At 45.6% G+C, this 22,534-nt stretch overlaps 3 protein-coding genes across 3 annotated transcripts in view; 2 read left to right on the forward strand and 1 right to left on the reverse strand.

Moving 5' to 3' along the window:
* LOC110512784 (transmembrane 9 superfamily member 2-like) overlaps positions 1–3,220 on the forward strand; it is a 32,499-nt gene extending 29,279 nt beyond the window's left edge. Inside the window, exon 18 of the transcript XR_005037351.1 lies at positions 3,181–3,220. The gene's annotated coding sequence lies outside the window, so the exon portion shown is untranslated. The remainder of the gene's footprint in view (positions 1–3,180) is intronic.
* Positions 3,221–13,899: 10,679 nt separating this feature from the next.
* LOC110495359 (zinc finger protein ZIC 5) lies at positions 13,900–18,172 on the reverse strand. The gene is made up of 2 exons (XM_036951487.1): positions 17,286–18,172; positions 13,900–16,250 (listed from the first exon to the last, which is right to left on the reverse strand). Exons 1-2 carry the CDS (start codon positions 17,758–17,760, stop codon positions 15,805–15,807), a joined length of 921 nt encoding a protein of 306 aa, XP_036807382.1. The 5' UTR covers positions 17,761–18,172; the 3' UTR covers positions 13,900–15,804.
* A 781-nt stretch (positions 18,173–18,953) lies between these two features.
* Positions 18,954–22,323, forward strand: LOC110495361 (zinc finger protein ZIC 2). Its single transcript, XM_036951486.1, has 3 exons — positions 18,954–20,639; positions 21,130–21,293; positions 21,432–22,323. Exons 1-3 carry the CDS (start codon positions 19,781–19,783, stop codon positions 21,612–21,614), a joined length of 1,206 nt encoding a protein of 401 aa, XP_036807381.1. The 5' UTR covers positions 18,954–19,780; the 3' UTR covers positions 21,615–22,323.
* Positions 22,324–22,534: the final 211 nt, after the last annotated feature.

The following is a 22,534-nucleotide window of genomic DNA, read 5'->3' on the forward strand; positions in this document are numbered from 1 at the left end:
CGAGACAAATGTGCTTACAGCTGAGAGAGAGAGACAGACAGACAGACAGACAGACAGACAGAGACAGAGAGAGAGAGAGAGAGAGAGAGAGAGAGACAGACAGACAGACAGACAGACAGACAGACAGACAGACAGACAGACAGACACAGAGAGAGAGAGAGAGAGAGAGAGAGAGAGAGACAGACAGACAGACAGACAGACAGACAGACAGACAGACAGACAGACAGACAGACAGACAGACAGACAGACAGACAGACAGAGCTGGGGGAGAAAGCTTCTGTCTTGCTACCTGTTCTCAAAATTGTTTGAATCTTGCTATCAATACATTTGTTCGACAAAACAGTACTTACAATGATATAATAACCTGTTGTTAATAATGGTGTAGTGTGTCATAATAACCTGTTGTTAATAATGGTGTCATGTGTTATAATAACCTCATTAATAATGGTGTAGTGTGTTATAATAACCTGTTGTTAATAATGGTGTATTGTGTTATAATAACCTCATTAATAATGGTGTCGTGTGTTATAATAACCTCATTAATAATGGTGTAGTGTGTTATAATAACCTCATTAATAATGGTGTACTGTGATAACATAATAACCTCTTGTTAATAATGGTGTAGTGTGTTATAATAACCTCATTAATAATGGTGTAGTGTGTTATAATAACCTGTTGTTAATAATGGTGTCGTGTGTTATAATAACCTCATTAATAATGGTGTCGTGTGTTATAATAACCTCATTAATAATGGTGTAGTGTGTTATAATAACCTCATTAATAATGGTGTACTGTGATAACATAATAACCTCTTGTTAATAATGGCGTAGTGTGTTATAATAACCTCATTAATAATGGTGTAGTGTGTTATAATAACCTGTTGTTAATAATGGTGTCGTGTGTTATAATAACCTCATTAATAATGGTGTTGTGTGTTATAATAACCTCATTAATAATGGTGTAGTGTGTTATAATAACCTGTTGTTAATAATGGTGTAGTGTGATATAATAACCTCATTAATAATGGTGTAGTGTGTTATAATAACCTGTTGTTAATAATGGTGTAGTGTGTTATAATAACCTGTTGTTAATAATGGTGTAGTGTGTTATAATAACCTGTTGTTAATAATGGTGTCATGTGTTATAATAACCTCATTAATAATGGTGTTGTGTGTTATAATAACCTCATTAATAATGGTGTAGTGTGTTATAATAACCTCTTGTTAATAATGGTGTAGTGTGTTATAATAACCTCATTAATAATGGTGTAGTGTGTTATAATAACCTCATTAATAATGGTGTAGTGTGTTATAATAACCTCATTAATAATGGTGTCATGTGTTATAATAACCTCATTAATAATGGTGTATTGTGTTATAATAACCTCATTAATAATGGTGTAGTGTGTTATAATAACCTGTTGTTAATAATGGTGTCATGTGTTATAATAACCTCATTAATAATGGTGTTGTGTGTTATAATAACCTGTTGTTAATAATGGTGTAGTGTGTTATAATAACCTGTTGTTAATAATGGTGTAGTGTGTTATAATAACCTGTTGTTAATAATGGTGTCATGTGTTATAATAACCTCATTAATAATGGTGTTGTGTGTTATAATAACCTCATTAATAATGGTGTCATGTGTTATAAGGGTTAGAGTTAGAGGAGAGGAGAGGGGGGGAGAGAGTTAGAGGAGAGGAGAGAGTTAGAGGAGAGTTAGAGGAGAGGAGAGGGGAGTAGAGTTAGAGGGGAGGAGAGGGGAGGAGAGGAGAACACCTGGAGACAGTATGAGGTGGGTTAACATGTCTCCAGGGCTTTACCATGATGGAGAACACCTGGAGACAGTGTGAGGTGGGTTAACATGTCTTCAGGGCTTTACCATGATGGAGAACACCTGGAGACAGTGTGAGGTGGGTTAACATGTCTTCAGGGCTTTACCATGATGGAGAACACCTGGAGACAGTGTGAGGTGGGTTAACATGTCTTCAGGGCTTTACCATGATGGAGAACACCTGGAGACAGGGCTTTCCCATGATGGATAACACCTGGAGACAGGGCTTTACCATGATGGAGAACACCTGGAGACAGGGCTTTCTCATGATGGAGAACACCTGGAGACAGGGCTTTACCATGATGGAGAACACCTGGAGACAGTGTGGGGTGAGGTGGGTTAACATGTCTTCAGGGCTTTACCAGGATGGAGAACACCTGGAGACAGGGCTTTCCCATGATGGAGAACACCTGGACACAGTGTGGGGAGAGGTGAGTTAACATGTCTTCAGGGGGGTCGTCAGTAAAGGGCTCTTCATTTAATATAACAGGCTTGTAGAATAAATACACGTTTGACTTAACATAGCAAAGGGATGCAAAAGGCACTCATTTCCTGGAACAACCCAGATGCAAGCAACCTCAGATCAGTGTAACTAACTACCTCTGTGAACACACAGAGCCCTGACTAACTACTTATCTCTGTGAACACACAAAGATCCCTGTGAGCCCTGACTAACTACCTACCTCTGTGAACACACAGAGCCCTGACTAACTACCTACCTCTGTGAACACACAGAGATCCCTGTGAGCCCTGACTAACTACCTACCTCTGTGAACACACAGAGGTCCCTGTGAGCCCTGACTAACTACCTCCCTAAACAGATCCCTGACTGTTTCACATCAGTGTGTAGTCGTCACACAGCCTGCCTGTTTCCCCTGATTATAGTGGAGTTCAGCACGGCCTGCTGCTGCCCCAGGACGCTGCTGTAGCACGGCTCTTATTGTTTCACTGATGTTTTATAGCTAGTAAAGTCCTCTGGGAGGTACACACACACACACACAACCACGTTCTCTGGGACACACACACACAGACACACAACCACGTCCTCTGGGAGGTACACACACACACAACCATGTCCTCTGGGAGGTACACACACACACAACCACGTCCTCTGGGAGACACACACACACACACAGACACACACAACAAAGTCCTCTGGGACACACACACACACACAACAAAATCCTCTGGGAGACACACACACACACACACAACAAAGTCCTCTGGGAGAAACACACAGACACACACACACACAGGCACACACACACACACAACCAAGTCCTCTGGGAGGTATGGGTCTGACTATGAGCCTTGTGACGGGGGAAGGGGGAAGGGGGAAGGGGGAAGGTGTGTGTGTGTGTGTGTGTGTGTGTGTGTGTGTGTGTGTGTGTGTCCGCCACAGCCTTCTGATGCTGGTGTTTTATAGGAGAAAGGTGGAAGCCATTAGGGAGAGGTATTTCTTAACCACATTCATTACCGGTAGAGAGGCGGCGACGTTTCTGTCTTCCACACTCAGATGCAGATTCAATGAGACGCCCGATCCAGGGTCCGACTGGGACCAGAAATCAGCCCAGATATGGATAACACACAGGTCCTAGTCATTCTGCGCAAAAAAAAATACAATGTAGACAGGCCCACAACTGCCCGGTGGCCAGTTCGTGCCCTGTCCGGTGGCCAGTCCGTGCCCTGCCCGGTGGCCTGTCCGTGCCCTGCCCGATGGCCGGTCCGTGCCCTGCCCGGTGGCCGGTCCGTGCCCTGCCCGGTGGCCGGTCCGTGCCCTGCCCGGTGGCCTGTCCGTGCCCTGCCCGGTGCCCTGTCCGGTGGCCAGTCCGTGCCCTGCCCGGTGCCCTGTCCGGTGGCCGGTCCGTGCCCTGCCCGGTGGCCTGTCCGTGCCCTGCCCGGTGGCCGGTCCGTGCCCTGCCCGGTGGCCGGTCCGTGCCCTGTCCGGTGGCCAGTCCGTGCCCTGCCCGGTGGCCTGTCCGTGCCCTGCCCGGTGGCCGGTCCGTGCCCTGCCCGGTGGCCGGTCCGTGCCCTGCCCGGTGGCCAGTCCGTGCCCGGCCCGGTGGCCAGTCCGTGCCCGGCCCGGTGGCCAGTCCGTGCCCGGCCCGGTGGCCAGTTCGTGCCCGGCCCGGTGGCCAGTTCGTGCCCGGCCCGGTGGCCAGTTCGTGCCCGGCCCGGTGGCCAGTTCGTGCCCTGCCCGGTGGCCTGTCCGTGCCCTGCCCGGTGGCCAGTTCGTGCCCGGCCCGGTGGCCAGTTCGTGCCCGGCCCGGTGGCCAGTTCGTGCCCGGCCCGGTGGCCAGTTCGTGCCCGGCCCGGTGGCCAGTTCGTGCCCGGCCCGGTGGCCAGTTCGTGCCCGGCCCGATTCCTACCAACTTCAGTTGTCATGTCTGGTGTTTATTTGTTTCTGGGGTGTCTTTATCACAATGTCTTTAAGGTTTTGGATAATCCCAAATGAAGACACGAACGCTGACCTGTGGATTACAAGTGTTCTCCTTTAAAGAAGAAGAGGGTTGAGGGGTCAACTGGGACTGTTCCCACCATTGTTCCCAACATTGTTAACCCATCTTTCTTTGTTTTCCTCTTCTCTCCATCTCTCTCTCTCTCTGGAGAGGGGTGTCATGGTTGGCTTGACTAATGGAGGAGCTCTCCTGTTCTCCTCAATCTAAGTATTTCATTATCCTGTCTCTCTCTCTGTGTCTATCTCTCTGTGTCTATCTCTGTCTCTCTGTCTCTCTCTGTGTGTCTGTCTCTCTCTCTCTGTCTCTCTGTCTCTCTCTCTGTGTCTCTCTCTGTCTCTGTCTCTCTCTCTCTGTGTCTCTGTCTCTTGTTTTACTGAAGGGTTTATTGACTGATAATAAGCATTAGTCAACCTCCAACACACCCCTCCTTCTCCAAATTCTTGCTGAGCAAATCACACACACACACACACAGACCTCTGAGAAATACTGTGACAGAGCATGAAACACGTCTCTCTCTGAGACGATCTTAGCGAGTTAGATAAACTCAACGTGGATTTCTTTTTGTTTTATGTGCTTTCTTGATAATATTTTTGATGAACCTTTGTGATGTAATTAAATCCCAGGTCAGATCAGAGGTACCCAGCAGCACATATAGACAGGTATTTAACTCCACCGATCCAGAATATCTGAGGCCCCATGGTAACAGGAGTATCTATGGTAACAGGAGTATCTATGGTAACAGGAGTATCTACGGTAACAGGACTATCTGAGACCCTGTGGTAACAGGAGTATCTGAGGCCCCGTGGTAACAGGAGTATCTATGGTAACAGGAGTATCTATGGTAACAGGAGTATCCATGGTAACAGGAGTATCTATGGTAACAGGAGTATCTACGGTAACAGGACTATCTGAGACCCTATGGTAACAGGAGTATCTGAGGCCCCATGGTAACAGGAGTATCTGAGGCCCCATGGTAACAGGAGAATCTATGGTAACAGGAGAATCTGAGGCCATCCAGTAACAGGAGTATCTATGGTAACAGGAGTATCTGAGACCCTAGGGTAACAGGACTATCTGAGACCCTGTGGTAAAATGAGTATCTATGGTAACAGGAGTATCTATGGTAACAGGAGAATCTGAGGCCCTACGGTAATAGGAGTATCTATGGTAACAGGAGTATCTGAGACCCTATGGTAACAGGAGTATCTATGGTAACAGGAGTTTCTGAGACCCTATGGTAACAGGAGTATCTATGGTAACATGAGTATCTTAGGCCCTATGGTAACAGGCATCAAATCAAATCAAGCATATCTGAGGCCCCATTGTAACAGGAGTAGCTGAGGCCCCATGGTAACAGGAGTAGCTATGGTAACATGAGTATCTTAGGCCCCATGGTAACAGGAGTAGCTATGGTAACAGGAGTATCTGAGGCCCCATGGTAACAAGACTATTTGAAGCCCTATGGTAACAGGAATATCTGAGGCCCCATGGTAACAGGAGTAGCTGAGGCCCCATTGTAACAGGAGTATCTGAGGCCCCATGGTAACAGTATAATCTATGGTAACAGGAGTATCTGAGGCCCCACGGTAACAGGAACATCTGAGGCCTCATGGTAACAGGAACATTGAGGCCCCATGGTAACAGGAATATCTGAGGCCCCATGGTAACAGGAGAATCTGAGACCCCATGGCAACAGGAGTATCTGAGGCCCTATGGTAACAGTAGAATCTATGGCAACAGGAGTATTTTAGGCCCTATGGTAACAGCAGAATATATGGTAACAGGAGTATCTGAGGCCCTATGGTAACAGGAATATCTGAGGCCCCATGGTAGCAGGATATCTGAGGCCCCATGGTAACAGGAGTATCTGAGTCCCCAGGGTAACAGGAGTATCTATGGTAACAGGAGTATCTGAGGCCCTATGCTAACAGTAGAATCTATGGCAAGAGGAGTATCTTAGGCCCTATGGTAACAGTAGAATCGATTTTGGATAGGGGACTAAAGGACATGCTATTTGATGGAGAATGGATATGGGACTATAGGACATGCTATTTGATGGAGAATGGATATGGGACTATAGGACATGCTATTTGATGGAGAATGGATAGGGGACTAAAGGACATGCTATTTGATGGAGAATGGATAGGGGAATGGATAGGGGACTAAAGGACATGCTATTTGATGGACAATGGATAGGGGAATGGATAGGGGACTAAAGGACATGCTATTTGATGGAGAATGGATAGGGGACTAAAGGACATGCTATTTGATGGAGAATGGATAGGGGAATGGATAGGGGACTAAAGGACATGCTATTTAATGGAGAATGGATAGGGGACTAAAGGACATGCTATTTGATGGAGAATGGATAGGGTACTAAAGGACATGCTATTTGATGGAGAATGGATAGGGGACTATAGGACATGCTATTTGATGGAGAATGGATATGGGACTATAGGACATGCTATTTGATGGAGAATGGATAGGGGACTAAAGGACATGCTATTTGATGGAGAATGGATAGGGGAATGGATAGGGGACTAAAGGACATGCTATTTGATGGACAATGGATAGGGGAATGGATAGGGGACTAAAGGACATGCTATTTGATGGAGAATGGATAGGGGACTAAAGGACATGCTATTTGATGGAGAATGGATAGGGGAATGGATAGGGGACTAAAGGACATGCTATTTAATGGAGAATGGATAGGGGACTAAAGGACATGCTATTTGATGGAGAATGGATAGGGTACTAAAGGACATGCTATTTAATGGAGAATGGATAGGGGACTAAAGGACATGCTATTTGATGGAGAATGGATAGGGGAATGGATAGGGGACTAAAGGACATGCTATTTGATGGAGAATGGATAGGGGACTAAAGGACATGCTATTTAATGGAGAATGGATAGGGGACTAAAGGACATGCTATTTTATGGAGAATGGATAGGGGACTAAAGGACATGCTATTTGATGGAGAATGGATAGGGTACTAAAGGACATGCTATTTGATGGAGAATGGATAGGGGACTATAGGACATGCTATCTGATGGAGAATGGATAGGGGACTGAAGGACATGCTATTTGATGGAGAATGGATAGGGGACTAAAGGACATGCTATTTGATGGAGAATGGATAGGGGAATGGATAGGGGACAAAAGGACATGCTATTTGATGGAGAATGGATAGGGGACTAAAGGACATGCTATTTGATGGAGAATGGATAGGGGACTAAAGGACATGCTATTTGATGGAGAATGGATAGGGGACTAAAGGACATGCTATTTGATGGAGAATGGATAGGGGACTATAGGACATGCTATTTGATGGAGAATGGATAGGGTACTATAGGACATGCTATTTGATGGATAATGGATAGGGGAATGGATAGGGGACTAAAGGACATTCTATTTGATGGAGAATGGATAGGGGACTAAAGGACATGCTATTTGATGGAGAATGGATAGGGGACTAAAGGACATGCTATTTGATGGAGAATGGATAGGGGACTAAAGGACATGCTATTTGATGGAGAATGGATAGGGGACTAAAGGACATGCTATTTGATGGAGAATGGATAGGGGACTGAAGGACATGCTATTTGATGGAGAATGGATAGGGGACTAAAGGACATGCTATTTGATGGAGAATGGATAGGGGACTAAAGGACATGATATTTGATAGGGGACTAAAGGTCATGCTATCTGATGGAGAATGGATAGGGGACTAAAGGACATGCTATTTGATAGGGGACTAAAGGACATGCTATTTGATGGAGAATGGATAGGGGACTAAAGGACATGCTATTTGATGGAGAATGGATAGGGGAATGGATAGGGGACTAAAGGACATGCTATTTAATGGAGAATGGATAGGGGACTAAAGGACATGCTATTTGATGGAGAATGGATAGGGTACTAAAGGACATGCTATTTAATGGAGAATGGATAGGGGACTAAAGGACATGCTATTTGATGGAGAATGGATAGGGGACTAAAGGACATGATATTTGATAGGGGACTAAAGGTCATGCTATCTGATGGAGAATGGATAGGGGACTAAAGGACATGCTATTTGATAGGGGACTAAAGGACATGCTATTTGATGGAGAATGGATAGGGGACTAAAGGACATGCTATTTGATGGAGAATGGATAGGGGAATGGATAGGGGACTAAAGGACATGCTATTTAATGGAGAATGGATAGGGGACTAAAGGACATGCTATTTGATGGAGAATGGATAGGGTACTAAAGGACATGCTATTTAATGGAGAATGGATAGGGGACTAAAGGACATGCTATTTGATGGAGAATGGATAGGGGAATGGATAGGGGACTAAAGGACATGCTATTTGATGGAGAATGGATAGGGGACTAAAGGACATGCTATTTAATGGAGAATGGATAGGGGACTAAAGGACATGCTATTTTATGGAGAATGGATAGGGGACTAAAGGACATGCTATTTGATGGAGAATGGATAGGGTACTAAAGGACATGCTATTTGATGGAGAATGGATAGGGGACTATAGGACATGCTATCTGATGGAGAATGGATAGGGGACTGAAGGACATGCTATTTGATGGAGAATGGATAGGGGACTAAAGGACATGCTATTTGATGGAGAATGGATAGGGGAATGGATAGGGGACTAAAGGACATGCTATTTGATGGAGAATGGATAGGGGACTAAAGGACATGCTATTTGATGGAGAATGGATAGGGGACTAAAGGACATGCTATTTGATGGAGAATGGATAGGGGACTAAAGGACATGCTATTTGATGGAGAATGGATAGGGGACTATAGGACATGCTATTTGATGGAGAATGGATAGGGTACTATAGGACATGCTATTTGATGGATAATGGATAGGGGAATGGATAGGGGACTAAAGGACATTCTATTTGATGGAGAATGGATAGGGGACTAAAGGACATGCTATTTGATGGAGAATGGATAGGGGACTAAAGGACATGCTATTTGATGGAGAATGGATAGGGGACTAAAGGACATGCTATTTGATGGAGAATGGATAGGGGACTAAAGGACATGCTATTTGATGGAGAATGGATAGGGGACTGAAGGACATGCTATTTGATGGAGAATGGATAGGGGACTAAAGGACATGCTATTTGATGGAGAATGGATAGGGGACTAAAGGACATGATATTTGATAGGGGACTAAAGGTCATGCTATCTGATGGAGAATGGATAGGGGACTAAAGGACATGCTATTTGATAGGGGACTAAAGGACATGCTATTTGATGGAGAATGGATAGGGGACTAAAGGACATGCTATTTGATGGAGAATGGATAGGGGACTAAAGGACATGCTATTTGATGGAGAATGGATAGGGGAATGGATAGGGGAATGGATAGGGGACTAAAGGACATGCTATTTGATGGAGAATGGATAGGGGACTAAAGGACATGCTATTTGATGGAGAATGGATAGGGGAATGGATAGGGGAATGGATAGGGGACTAAAGGTCATGCTATTTGATGGAGAATGGATAGGGGACTAAAGGACATGCTATCTGATGGAAAATGGATAGGGGACTATAGGACATGCTATTTGATGGAGAATGGATAGGGGAATGGATAGGGGACTAAAGGACATGCTATTTGATGGAGAATGGATAGGGGAATGGATAGGGGAATGGATAGGGGACTAAAGGACATGCTATTTGATGGAGAATGGATAGGGGACTAAAGGACATGCTATTTGATGGAGAATGGATAGGGGACTAAAGGACATGCTATTTGATGGAGAATGGATAGGGGACTAAAGGACATGCTATTTGATGGAGAATGGATAGGGGACTAAAGGACATGCTATCTGATGGAGAATGGATAGGGGACTATAGGACATGCTATTTGATGGAGAATGGATAGGGGAATGGATAGGGGACTATAGGACATGCTATTTGATAGGGGACTAAAGGACATGCTATTTGATGGAGAAGGGATAGGGGACTAAAGGACATGCTATTTGATGGAGAATGGATAGGGGACTAAAGGTCATGCTATTTGATGGAGAATGGATAGGGGACTAAAGGACATGCTATTTGATGGAGAATGGATAGGGGACTATAGGACATGCTATTTGATGGAGAATGGATAGGGGCCTAAAAGACATGCTATTTTCTCTTTCCCACTTTGCAGGCTGTGGGCTCATCTCAGATGGCCCCCAATATAGTACACTACTTTCAACCACTCCTATGGGCTGTATAGAGAAGGAGGTGTGATTCAGGATCCAGACTATGTCCACTGAGACAGAGTGGCGTCACCGGGTCTAAGAATGTCCCTTTATCTGCAGTCAGTGTCCCAATCAGCCACATAAGACAATGGGGAAGAAGTGTTGTTATGACAACAGAACGCTGTTCCCCCCCCGGTAGGTTCCATGTTAAAAGCCCTCTCTTACTCATCTCAGCAGTGTTGTTGGGACAACAGAACATTGTTCCCCCGGTAGGTTCCATGTTAAAAGCCCTCTCTTACTCATCTCAGCAGTGTTGTTAGGACAACAGAACGCTGTTCCCCCGGTAGGTTCCACGTTAAAAGCCCTCTCTTACTCATCTCAGCAGTGTTGTTAGGACAACAGAACGCTGTTCCCCCGGTAGGTTCCATGTTAAAAGCCCTCTCTTACTCATCTCAGCAGTGTTGTTATGACAACAGAACGCTGTTCCCCCGGTAGGTTCCATGTTTAAAGCCCTCTCTTACTCATCTCAGCAGTGTTGTTGGGACAACAGAACGGTGTTCCCCCAGTAGGTTCCACATTAAAAGCCCCTCTCAGCAGTGTTGTTATGACAACAGAACGCTGTTCCCCCGGTAGGTTCCACGTTAAAAGCCCTCTCTTACTCATCTCAGCAGTGTTGTTAGGACAACAGAACGCTGTTCCCCCGGTAGGTTCCATGTTAAAAGCCCTCTCTTACTCATCTCAGCAGTGTTGTTAGGACAACAGAACAGTGTTCCCCGGGTAGGTTCCATGTTAAAAGCCCTCTCTTACTCATCTCAGCAGTGTTGTTATGACAACAGAACGCTGTTCCCCCGGTAGATTCCACGATAAAAGCCCTCTCTTACTCATCTCAGCAGTGTTGTTATGACAACAGAACGCTGTTCCCCCGGTAGGTTCCATGTTAAAAGCCCTCTCTTACTCATCTCAGCAGTGTTGTTAGGACAACAGAACACTGTTCCCCCGGTAGGTTCCATGTTAAAAGCCCTCTCTTACTCATCTCAGCAGTGTTGTTAGGACAACAGAACGCTGTTCCCCCGGTAGGTTCCACGTTAAAAGCCCTCTCTTACTCATCTCAGCAGTGTTGTTAGGACAACAGAACGCTGTTCCCCCGGTAGGTTCCATGTTAAAAGCCCTCTCTTACTCATCTCAACAGTGTTGTCAGGACAACAGAACGCTGTTCCCCCGGTAGGTTCCACGTTAAAAGCCCTCTCTTACTCATCTCAGCAGTGTTGTTAGGACAACAGAACGCTGTTCCCCCGGTAGGTTCCATGTTAAAAGCCCTCTCTTACTCATCTCAGCAGTGTTGTTAGGACAACAGAACACTGTTCCCCCGGTAGGTTCCATGTTAAAAGCCCTCTCTTACTCATCTCAGCAGTGTTGTTAGGACAACAGAACGATGTTCCCCCGGTAGGTTCCACGTTAAAAGCCCTCTCTTACTCATCTCAGCAGTGTTGTTATGACAACAGAACGCTGTTCCCCCGGTAGGTTCCATGTTAAAAGCCCTCTCTTACTCATCTCAGCAGTGTTGTTATGACAACAGAACGCTGTTCCCCCGGTAGGTTCCATGTTAAAAGCCCTCTCTTACTCATCTCAGCAGTGTTGTTAGGACAACAGAACATTGTTCCCCCGGTAGGTTCCATGTTAAAAGCCCTCTCTTACTCATCTCAGCAGTGTTGTTAGGACAACAGAACAGTGTTCCCCGGGTAGGTTCCATGTTAAAAGCCCTCTCTTACTCATCTCAGCAGTGTTGTTATGACAACAGAACGCTGTTCCCCCGGTAGGTTCCATGTTAAAAGCCCTCTCTTACTCATCTCAACAGTGTTGTTGGGACAACAGAACGCTGTTCCCCCGGTAGGTTCCACGTTAAAAGCCCTCTCTTACTCATCTCAGCAGTGTTGTTAGGACAACAGAACAGTGTTCCCCCAGTAGGTTCCATGTTAAAAGCCCTCTCTTACTCATCTCAGCAGTGTTGTTAGGACAACAGAACACTGTTCCCCCGGTAGGTTCCATGTTAAAAGCCCTCTCTTACTCATCTCAGCAGTGTTGTTAGGACAACAGAACGCTGTTCCCCCGGTAGGTTCCATGTTAAAAGCCCTCTCTTACTCATCTCAGCAGTGTTGTTAGGACAACAGAACGCTGTTCCCCCGGTAGGTTCCATGTTAAAAGCCCTCTCTTACTCATCTCAGCAGTGTTGTTAGGACAACAGAACAGTGTTCCCCCGGTAGGTTCCATGTTAAAAGCCCTCTCTTACTCATCTCAGCAGTGTTGTTAGGACAACAGAACGCTGTTCCCCCGGTAGGTTCCATGTTAAAAGCCCTCTCTTACTCATCTCAACAGTGTTGTTATGACAACAGAACGCTGTTCCCCCGGTAGGTTCCACGATAAAAGCCCTCTCTTACTCATCTCAACAGTGTTGTTATGACAACAGAACGCTGTTCCCCCGGTAGGTTCCACGATAAAAGCCCTCTCTTACTCATCTCAACAGTGTTGTTATGACAACAGAACGCTGTTCCCCCGGTAGGTTCCACGTTAAAAGCCCTCTCTTACTCATCTCAACAGTGTTGTTATGACAACAGAACGCTGTTCCCCCGGTAGGTTCCACGATAAAAGCCCTCTCTTACTCATCTCAGCAGTGTTGTTAGGACAACAGAACGCTGTTCCCCCGGTAGGTTCCATGTTAAAAGCCCTCTCTTACTCATCTCAACAGTGTTGTTATGACAACAGAACGCTGTTCCCCCGGTAGGTTCCATGTTAAAAGCCCTCTCTTACTCATCTCAGCAGTGTTGTTAGGACAACAGAACGCTGTTCCCCCGGTAGGTTCCACGTTAAAAGCCCTCTCTTACTCATCTCAACAGTGTTGTTATGACAACAGAACGCTGTTCCCCCGGTAGGTTCCATGTTAAAAGCCCTCTCTTACTCATCTCAACAGTGTTGTTATGACAACAGAACGCTGTTCCCCCGGTAGGTTCCATGTTAAAAGCCCTCTCTTACTCATCTCAGCAGTGTTGTCAGGACAACAGAACAGTGTTCCCCCGGTAGGTTCCATGTTAAAAGCCCTCTCTTACTCATCCACTGGCAGCTGCCTTGTGGTCCACAGGCGCCTTGCAACCGGCTGGAGTTGGTCTGTCAGGTTGGACTATTTTCCTCAAGTCTCTTCATCTGGTTGATTCCTACCATTCACAAAGGCACTTCCTGTATATAATGCAAACGAGAAAGTAGCATTTTCAACTTTCAAAGTGAATAGAAACAGAGAAAGGCCATTCATGGTGCTTCCCAGAACAAAAGATGAAGCCCCTTATATAGTCAATATAATTCACTTGTCAATACTGCTTAAAAACAAGCAATGACAACTTGTTACTTCTGGGGGAAATGATGAGTATTTATTGTTATTTATACACACAGTTTCTATTCACTTTGACCACGTAGAAAACATATTTGTCTGACTGAAATCACCTGTTATTAGCATAGATAGAGGATGAATCTGTTGTGTGGTAATTAACAGCTCACCAATAGACATATCAATGTGGGAATAGGGTTTAATGAGGCACTATGAAAGGCTGAGAAAATAGATTTAAAACACAATAATACATGTTCAGAAAATATAATAAACCTTGTCGCTGTAAGTCAACACAGCAACGACCGCCACACTGATCAGCACAGTCACATGTAAACAGAGTGACTCATCATGAGGTTCTGGCAACGTTTCTCACATTCAGAATTCAACGAAACCCCATCACGGTTTTACACCCAAGTCATTGAGTACATCATAACATGGCTTCTACAGGGCCGGAGCTGCTGTCAAGGGGACGTTAACCATTTCTTCCATTGGAAGTAGTCTTTAGAGATCCTGTCTGACAGTTACTGGAACGGAGCAAACCGTCTCGGAGGTACCTTCATGTTTACATTACTACACCGGACGCTCTGCTTCAGTAGCGTAACTATACAACCAGACATGAGTCCATTACATTTGTCAAATACTTGAGATGCGCTTGATTTAGTTTGCCTGGTACACAGGAACCAATGGACCAATCAGAAAAGAGCCAACTCCAAAAACAGTCAATCAACAGGAACCAATGGACCAATCAGAAAAGAGCCAACTCCAAAAACAGTCAATCAACAGGAACCAATGGACCAATCAGAAAAGTGCCAACTCCAAAAACAGTCAATCAACAGGAACCAATGGACCAATCAACTCCATAAATAAGTAAATCAAGCGCAGCTCAAATATCTTTAAGAATCTAACTCGGATCAGGCCCCGTATTTACAAAGCAGTTTTGTCTTTTACATCCTAGATCAGCGTTCCTACTCTGAGACGCTCTGTGAATACAGGCCCCCGGGTGTCAATCAGAGGGGTGTTGTCTTTAATCTCTTATGGCAATACATTTCATGGCTACGGCTTCTCATTAGATAACACACGGACATCAGGGCCTGTACTCATAAAGAGCCTCAGAGTGCTGATCCAGGATCAGGTCCTCCTTGTCTAATGCTATCTTTTTCAATATGATTTTAAAAAGGCTAAACTGATCCCAGATCAGCAGTAGGATCTGGTCCTCTCTCTAGTATTCATTATTATCTAAAAGGCTAAACTGATCCCAGATCAGCACTCGGATCTGGTCCTCTCTCTAGTATTCATTATTATCTAAAAGGCTAAACTGATCCCAGATCAGCACTAGGATCTGGTCCTCTCTCTAGTATTCATTATGATCTAAAAGGCTAACCCGATCACAGATCAGCACTAGGATCTGGTCCTCTCTCTAGTATTCATTATGATCTAAAAGGCTAACCTGATCCCAGATCAGCACTCTTACACGGCACTTCATTATGAACACTGGCCCAGACATTCACACATACAGTAAGTCTCCATTACATCTGTCCATCTCCATATTGACAGGGGAAGTGTGCTGTGCTCATCGCTCCCGAGTGGCGCAGCGGTCTAAGGCACTGCATCTCAGTGCATGGAGTTGTGTCACTACAGTCCCTGGTTCGAATCCAGGCTGTATCATATCCGTGATTGGGAGTCCCCTAGGGCGGCGCACAATTGGCCCAGTGTCGTCCGGGTTTGGCCGGGGGTAGGCCGTCATTGTAAATAAGAATTTGTCCTTAACTGACTAGCCTAGTTAAATAAAAGGTTAAAATAATAATAATAATAAGTGTTTTAAATAATCACATGGCCATATTGATACGAGACGTATGTCATGTCCTTACAGCTTCTACCCCTGTATTTAGGATCCATTGTAGTGGACACGGTCCCTAATGCAAAGCCTCCTGCTACGTGGGGTTATAATACTCCTCATCAGCACCGCACGGTTCTGACTTGATCTGGTCTGCTGTGAGTTGGAGGTAGTTCTGTCCCTGACCTGTGGTCCTGGTACACACGTACCACTCCTTCATGTTGGACACCGTCGGAGCCAGCGAGAGCCTGGAGGACGAGCAGTTAGTCCGTGAAGCTACGTAATCCCGGGAACTACGTTTCCCAAGAATCCCTGTGAACGACAGGTCTATGGGTTCGGAGGTAGGAGAGGACTTGAGTGCGTTGAGGTGGATCTTCATGTGTTTTCTGAGGGAGCTGGGGTGCGTGTAGGACTTGAAGCAGCCGTGGGACTTGCAGTCGTACGGTTTGGCGCTGGTGTGAACCTGCGAGTGCTTCTTACGGTCACTACTGTTGGCGAATTTCCGCAGGCAGCCGGGGAACTCACACTGAAATGGCTTCTCACCTAGAAAGAGAGGTGAAATGTGTTATGGGGGAGGAAATAGAATGATGACATCAGTCACAGGACTAAACATCTTCAACACAACATACAAGCTCCACCCTACCCTGTGAACCGCGCTCCACCCTACCCTGTGTACCGCGCTCCACCCTACCGTGATTACCGCGCTCCACCCTACCCTGTGTACCGCGCTCCACCCTACCCTGTGTACCGCGCTCCACCCTACCCTGTGTACCGCGCTCCACCCTACCGTGATTACCGCGCTCCACCCTACCCTGTGTACCGCGCTCCACCCTACCGTGATTACCGCATTCCACCCTACCCTGTGTACTGTGTACCGTGCTCCACCCTACCCTGTGTACCGCGCTCCACCCTACCGTGATTACCGCGCTCCACCCTACCGTGATTACCGCGCTCCACCCTACCCTGTGTACCGCGCTCCACCCTACCCTGTGTACCGTGCTCCACCCTACCCTGTGTACCGTGCTCCACCCTACCCTGTGTACCGTGCTCCACCCTACCCTGTGTACCGCGTTCCACCCTACCGCGATTACCGCGCTCCACCCTACCGCGATTACCGCGCTCCACCCTACCGTGATTACCGCGCTCCACCCTACCCTGTGTACCGTGCTCCATCTGTCAGCCTCGAGTTGATGTAGCTGCATAAAATATGTCAAACAGTGTCACTTCACTGACTGAGAACAATGTCCCTTTTCTACAGCTGGCTTCCCTGGACCTTCCCTTCTTATCAATGGCCAAACCTCACCACACAGTGTAGTCTACTACTCCACAAACAGGCTACTTCCTGAATAGGACTGTGTGTGGAACATGTCAACATGATGACGTGCTCTGCCTGTCTGGCAAGCAGTGACTAACCTACTGTATATACATCTGAAATGTTGTCCCATTGTTTACTTTTAGTATATAGGCCCAATGACGTCATGTAGAATAACATAACCTTTCACTATGGAATGAAGGAGACGAAAGGGTAGGTTCTTTGTTGGCATTCCCAGTGTCCTTTATGGAACATAATCTACATACCTGTGTGCGTGCGCGTGTGAATCTTGAGGTTTTCCGACCGAGCAAACACTTTCCCGCAGTCTGGGAAAGTGCAGGAGAACGGTTTCTCCCCAGTGTGTACCCTGATGTGGTTTATCAGTTTATATTTGGCTTTAAACGCCTTTCCTTCTCTCAGGCATTCTTCCCACATACAAACATGGCTCAGGGGCTCGAGCCCAGCGACGTGCTCGGTGCTTACGTGGTCCACCAGCTCGTGCATGGAGCTGAAAGTTTGGTCGCATATCCTTTGTTTTGAAGTTCGGTCACGGTGCTCGTGGTTTGTCCATTTGCAGACCAGCTCGGGCTTTATCGGCCTGTTGTTGTTGGTGGAGTATTCCGCATAGGCGCCCGTGGTGGAAGCGCGCGGTGAAGGAGAAGCGATGTATGAGATCATGGAATTGTTATTGCGGAGCAGAGAGTGGCCATTGTGGCGATGGCGACCACCCGGCCGCTGCATGGTAGTAGAGACGGGCCTCGGGCTGGCTGTCTTGCCTTTCTCTGTCCTTTATGCTTCCTGCAGCTGCAGATAGAAACCGCGCTGATTTTGGGGAAACCACGTTGATCTTAACGCGGTCCGCCCAGGTTTTGGACTACCGAGGAGCATGAGGCATATTCTGTAAATTGGCCGTAAACCCGGTTAGAACCAGGTGGTCCGTCCCCACATAGTTGTAAGAAAAACTGGCAGATCTATGACCGTATCCCAATGGTGTAAAATGGCGTCCTCTCTTCATCACCTATTCCTTCAGCTCAGGCGGCACTGATTTGGAAAACAGAAGAAAGCAATATGGCGGATGAAGGTGATTTATTTCCTCACTCCAGTCTTTTCAGATCAGTGGATTCGAAGGAAAGGGAGATGAGAATATACTCGGAATTATTGAGATGCGCCCCCCAGTGGTAAGCACGAGGACGCTCGCCAAGTGAACATCTGTGGCATCTATAGGCCGGGACTACATATGCATAATGTCAATGCCCTCTATAGCCTATCATGAGAAGACAGATTTACTTCAAATGTAATCCATGTTGGTTGATGGGTTTTTTCCTCCCCCGATTAGCAAAAATAAACGTTGTTTCCTTTTGCCACGTTTGATTTTGTTATAAACTGTATCATTTCTATCTAAATAATTTGATAGTTGTGGCCACAACGATATATTTACTAAATGTAAAACGTGGAATTGTAAGAAATTCAACTTTTCCTTGGGCATTTGTCACATAATTGAATTCGCAATAGAATATCAAGTATTTAGTTTGCAGAATATCCACTTTTCATTCTATATATGGTTTGACACATTCAGTGGATAGTAAGGAACATGGGATGCCATGTCATGTTCCAAAATGAAAAGTCTTGAAGATTCTGCTAATCATTTGGAATCGGATTTCAAACATTTGCAATTGTATTTTGGTCCCATATAGCTGTTTTGTTGTATCTTCCTCTGCGCCTCTAACAGGACAGGGTTAATGTTTTACGTTTCCACAGAGACACTTCATTCTCTAAGACTGAAAGGTTGTTTTTTCCCTCCAACCCAGAGCTGCAGGGCTGCCTTTGAACTCGACTCACTCCTGTGGTGTTTCCAGCGGGACAAAAGAGGTAGGGCCGTGCGTAACTGTAACCATGGAGCAATGGAACTTTTTTTTTGGGGGGGGGGGGGGGGGGGGTCATTCTTCTCCTTGCTGTAAGTCCATTTTATTCACTTGAAACATAAATCTCCCTGGGGGGGTTTATTTAGGCCTAATGAAATTGTATGGCTGAGGTGCATCAGTTAAAACAGATGTTAGCTTTGATCTGACATAACATATGGTTAGCTTGCAAAACGTATTATTAAACGCTTGTGTGTGTGTTGTGTGAGTGAAAATATATACTTTCCACACAAATTAATGCATATTTTTCCCCCGTCACTTATCAGCATTCAAGCAACGTAAAGGAAGTGACTGGTTTCACTTTCAGGATTTCACCTAACATTTGTCATTTTCCCGTTAAGACTTTCCAAAGTAATAAAACATGGGCGGAGCAAACATCGATTAGTCATGAGACGCTTGCCTGTAATTGGTGGAATGGCTGGGATCGGGATGAGCTGCAGTGGCCAATTAGAGTGCGTTTGGTGAACACCCGGGGTCCTGTAAAAAGGGGAGGTAAAGAAGTGCCCTTTGAAGACCCGGGATAAGCATTTTCACGTTGTAGTGAACAGTCATACTTACAAACAGCATTCTGAACATTTACCACAAGACCTTTATTCATTCCCGGGTAAATGACCTGCCACATTCCCGTTGAGACTCCTGCAAAACTATTAATTCACAGCTTGGGGAAGTTTTTTCTCCTTGGGGTGCTGAGGAATTATCTGGAATGTGTTTTGCGGCAAGATATTGAGTCCTCATTTGAGAAAGAAACATATTTTTATTTAGAGCTTTTGGACACTTCTTCAACCGCTTTCTACGCACGCCTACAGTTCACATATTTACTTTGAGCCCAGGCTCGTGCTGTGATGCTGTTGGAGGGAGGTCACCAGCAATCAGGCTCAGGGGTCAGTGCGAGCGCGTTCCAAAGGCACCACTCAGCGCATTCACCAGTCGAGATGCAGGAGAGAGACCCCAGCTTTATGGAGTCGGTCCACATCGCCAGCCAGGGACCCGGGTATGGCCCATCCTACGCCAACTCCACACGGGACTTTATCCTGCGTAACCGGGGATTCGGAGACTCTTCCCCTGCCAGCGATCAGCACTCTCTCCTCAGGACTATGGCTGGGTCTATCCATCACTCACACGTAGAGGGCCAGGGCCACGGGCATGGACACCTCCTCTTTCCCGGGATGCACGACCAGCACCACGGCTCTGCTAACGTGCTGGGCGGCCGGTTGGGGCTACCAGGGGAGGTATTCGGGAGAGCGGACCAGTATCACCATGTTTCCGGTCCAAGGAGCGATCCTTACGGCCAATATGGGGCCATGGGTCACAACATGGGCATGGCAGCTCACCACCATCATCACCCAGCCGCGTTCTTCCGCTTCATGCGGCAGCAGTGCATCAAGCAAGAGTTGATCTGCAAGTGGATAGACCCGGACCAGCCCGGCGGGGCGAGCCGGTGCTGTGGCAAGACCTACGGCACCATGCACGAGCTGGTTACGCACGTCTCCGTGGAGCACGTCGGTGGGCCCGAGCAGAGTAGCCACACCTGCTTCTGGGAAGAGTGCCCACGCGAGAACAAATCGTTCAAGGCCAAATACAAGCTGGTGAATCATATTCGGGTGCACACTGGAGAGAAGCCTTTCGCGTGTCCGTTCCCCGCGTGCAGCAAGGTCTTTGCGCGCTCTGAGAACTTGAAGATACACAAGAGAACTCACACAGGTAATTTAAAACGAAATATAGCCTCATTATTGTTATGTTGTGTTACTTTTTATATATATTTGTTTTACTTTAGTTAATTTGGTAAATATTTTCTTAACTCTTCTTGAACTGCGCTGTTGGTTAATAAGGGCTTGTAAGTAAGCATTTCACGGTAAGGTCTACACTTGTTGTATGTGACAAATAAAGTTTGATTTAATTTTGATTTGATGTCTGCAGGTTGAATTTCTCATGGATATAAACGTCAGTTTTAGACATCTGATTTGAGTTTTGTGTGAAGTGAGGTTGTTTAGAAAGTTTATAGGTAAGTGTCCCCAGGCTGGTGTACTGCCTGTGTCCTTCAAAAATGATTCATAACTCTCCCATGTTTTTATTTGTTGATGTGCTTAGGGTTTTATTTAACTACATCGTATCAGATATTTGAAAACAACTGTGACTGTATTTAAACCAACAAACACATTTCAACTAATCCCCTCTTTCTGTTCTCCTCCAGGGGAGAAACCGTTCATGTGTGATTTCTTCGGCTGCGACAGACGCTTCGCCAACAGCAGTGACCGCAAGAAACACCTGCACGTTCACACGTCTGACAAGCCCTATCTGTGCAAGAAGTGTGTCAAGTCCTACACACACCCCAGCTCTCTGAGAAAACATATGAAGGTCAGTTTTCTGTCTTTGCCAAAATATACTTGTCCTGGACAACTTTGTTCTGTGACAAAATTGTGGGGACTTTTGTGCCGAAATTGTGGTCATCTTTGAGGGAGTGTTTTTTGACAGATTTGTTTTGATTTATTTTAGGTGCATGATTCGTTGTCAGTAGCAGACACTTCGCCCGGAGCCAGCAGCGGATATGAGTCCTCGACGCCCCCGAGTTTAGTGTCCCCTGCTTCGGAGACCCAGAGCACCATGTCCCCGGACTCTGCGGTCCTCGGTAGCGGACACAGCAACCTCTCGTCCAACTTCAGTGAGTGGTATGTCTGAGGACCACACTCAAGACTAACGGGAAAACGACGGCAAAAAAAATGAAGGAAAAACAGGCAACAAATACAATGAGCATCTGACTGGCCTAAATGGACGCTTTACGCGCGATTGAAATATGAATCAAGAACGTTGCACTAAAACATTGGAAGCCAAAGAAGAAAATCTCTTATATAAAAAACAAACGTTATTTTTCTTTCGATGGTTGTTTAATTATCAGTCTTTCGTTGTCATTTTGAGATCGGTTATTTTTACAGTTGATTGGGAGTTTTGAGACTGAACATGAACTATTTAAAAGTATTTTAAATAAGTGCCAAAGTTAACCTTAGTTTAATTGTGCACATTTAAAAAAAAAAAATTGTAAACAAGTTTTTTGTTGAAGTTGAACAGGTTGATGCGTTGTCCTCCATGAACGACCTCTCGAGATGCCCCGATGAGACATAATTTATATAAAAAGAAAGTTGCTGTGTTGTTTTTCTGTAAGTCTATATTATGTTAACAAACGTGTTAGTAAAATGAATGTGATGTTTAAAAATGCCTGTCTTAATTCCTTTTTTAAATTCGTGTCTCTCTGTAAATGTTTTGCATTAAAAGAAAGTTCAGTTTGAACGCTCCCTACACCAACAAGTATGATATGGAATGTATACAAGTCTAAATTGTATATGTACCCTACTGATATGTAAGATAATAAATTACATTTATGCATAAATTATCATGCGTCTATTGTTCAGAATCATCAATTCAATGATTCATTATTTATGTGGAGAAGGGATTACTTTATCCTTAATATGGCTGGACAACTTGGATTGATCGCCACCTAACTATTGTTTAATGAGAAATACAACTTGTTTTGTTATTTCAAGTTTGTTCGTTTTAAAAAAAAAAAAGGTCATTGAAATGAGACCCCTTTAGTTTATTAATTC

The sequence above is a fragment of the Oncorhynchus mykiss genome, chromosome 18, assembly GCF_013265735.2.
Source record: "Oncorhynchus mykiss isolate Arlee chromosome 18, USDA_OmykA_1.1, whole genome shotgun sequence".
Taxonomy (NCBI): domain Eukaryota; kingdom Metazoa; phylum Chordata; class Actinopteri; order Salmoniformes; family Salmonidae; genus Oncorhynchus; species Oncorhynchus mykiss.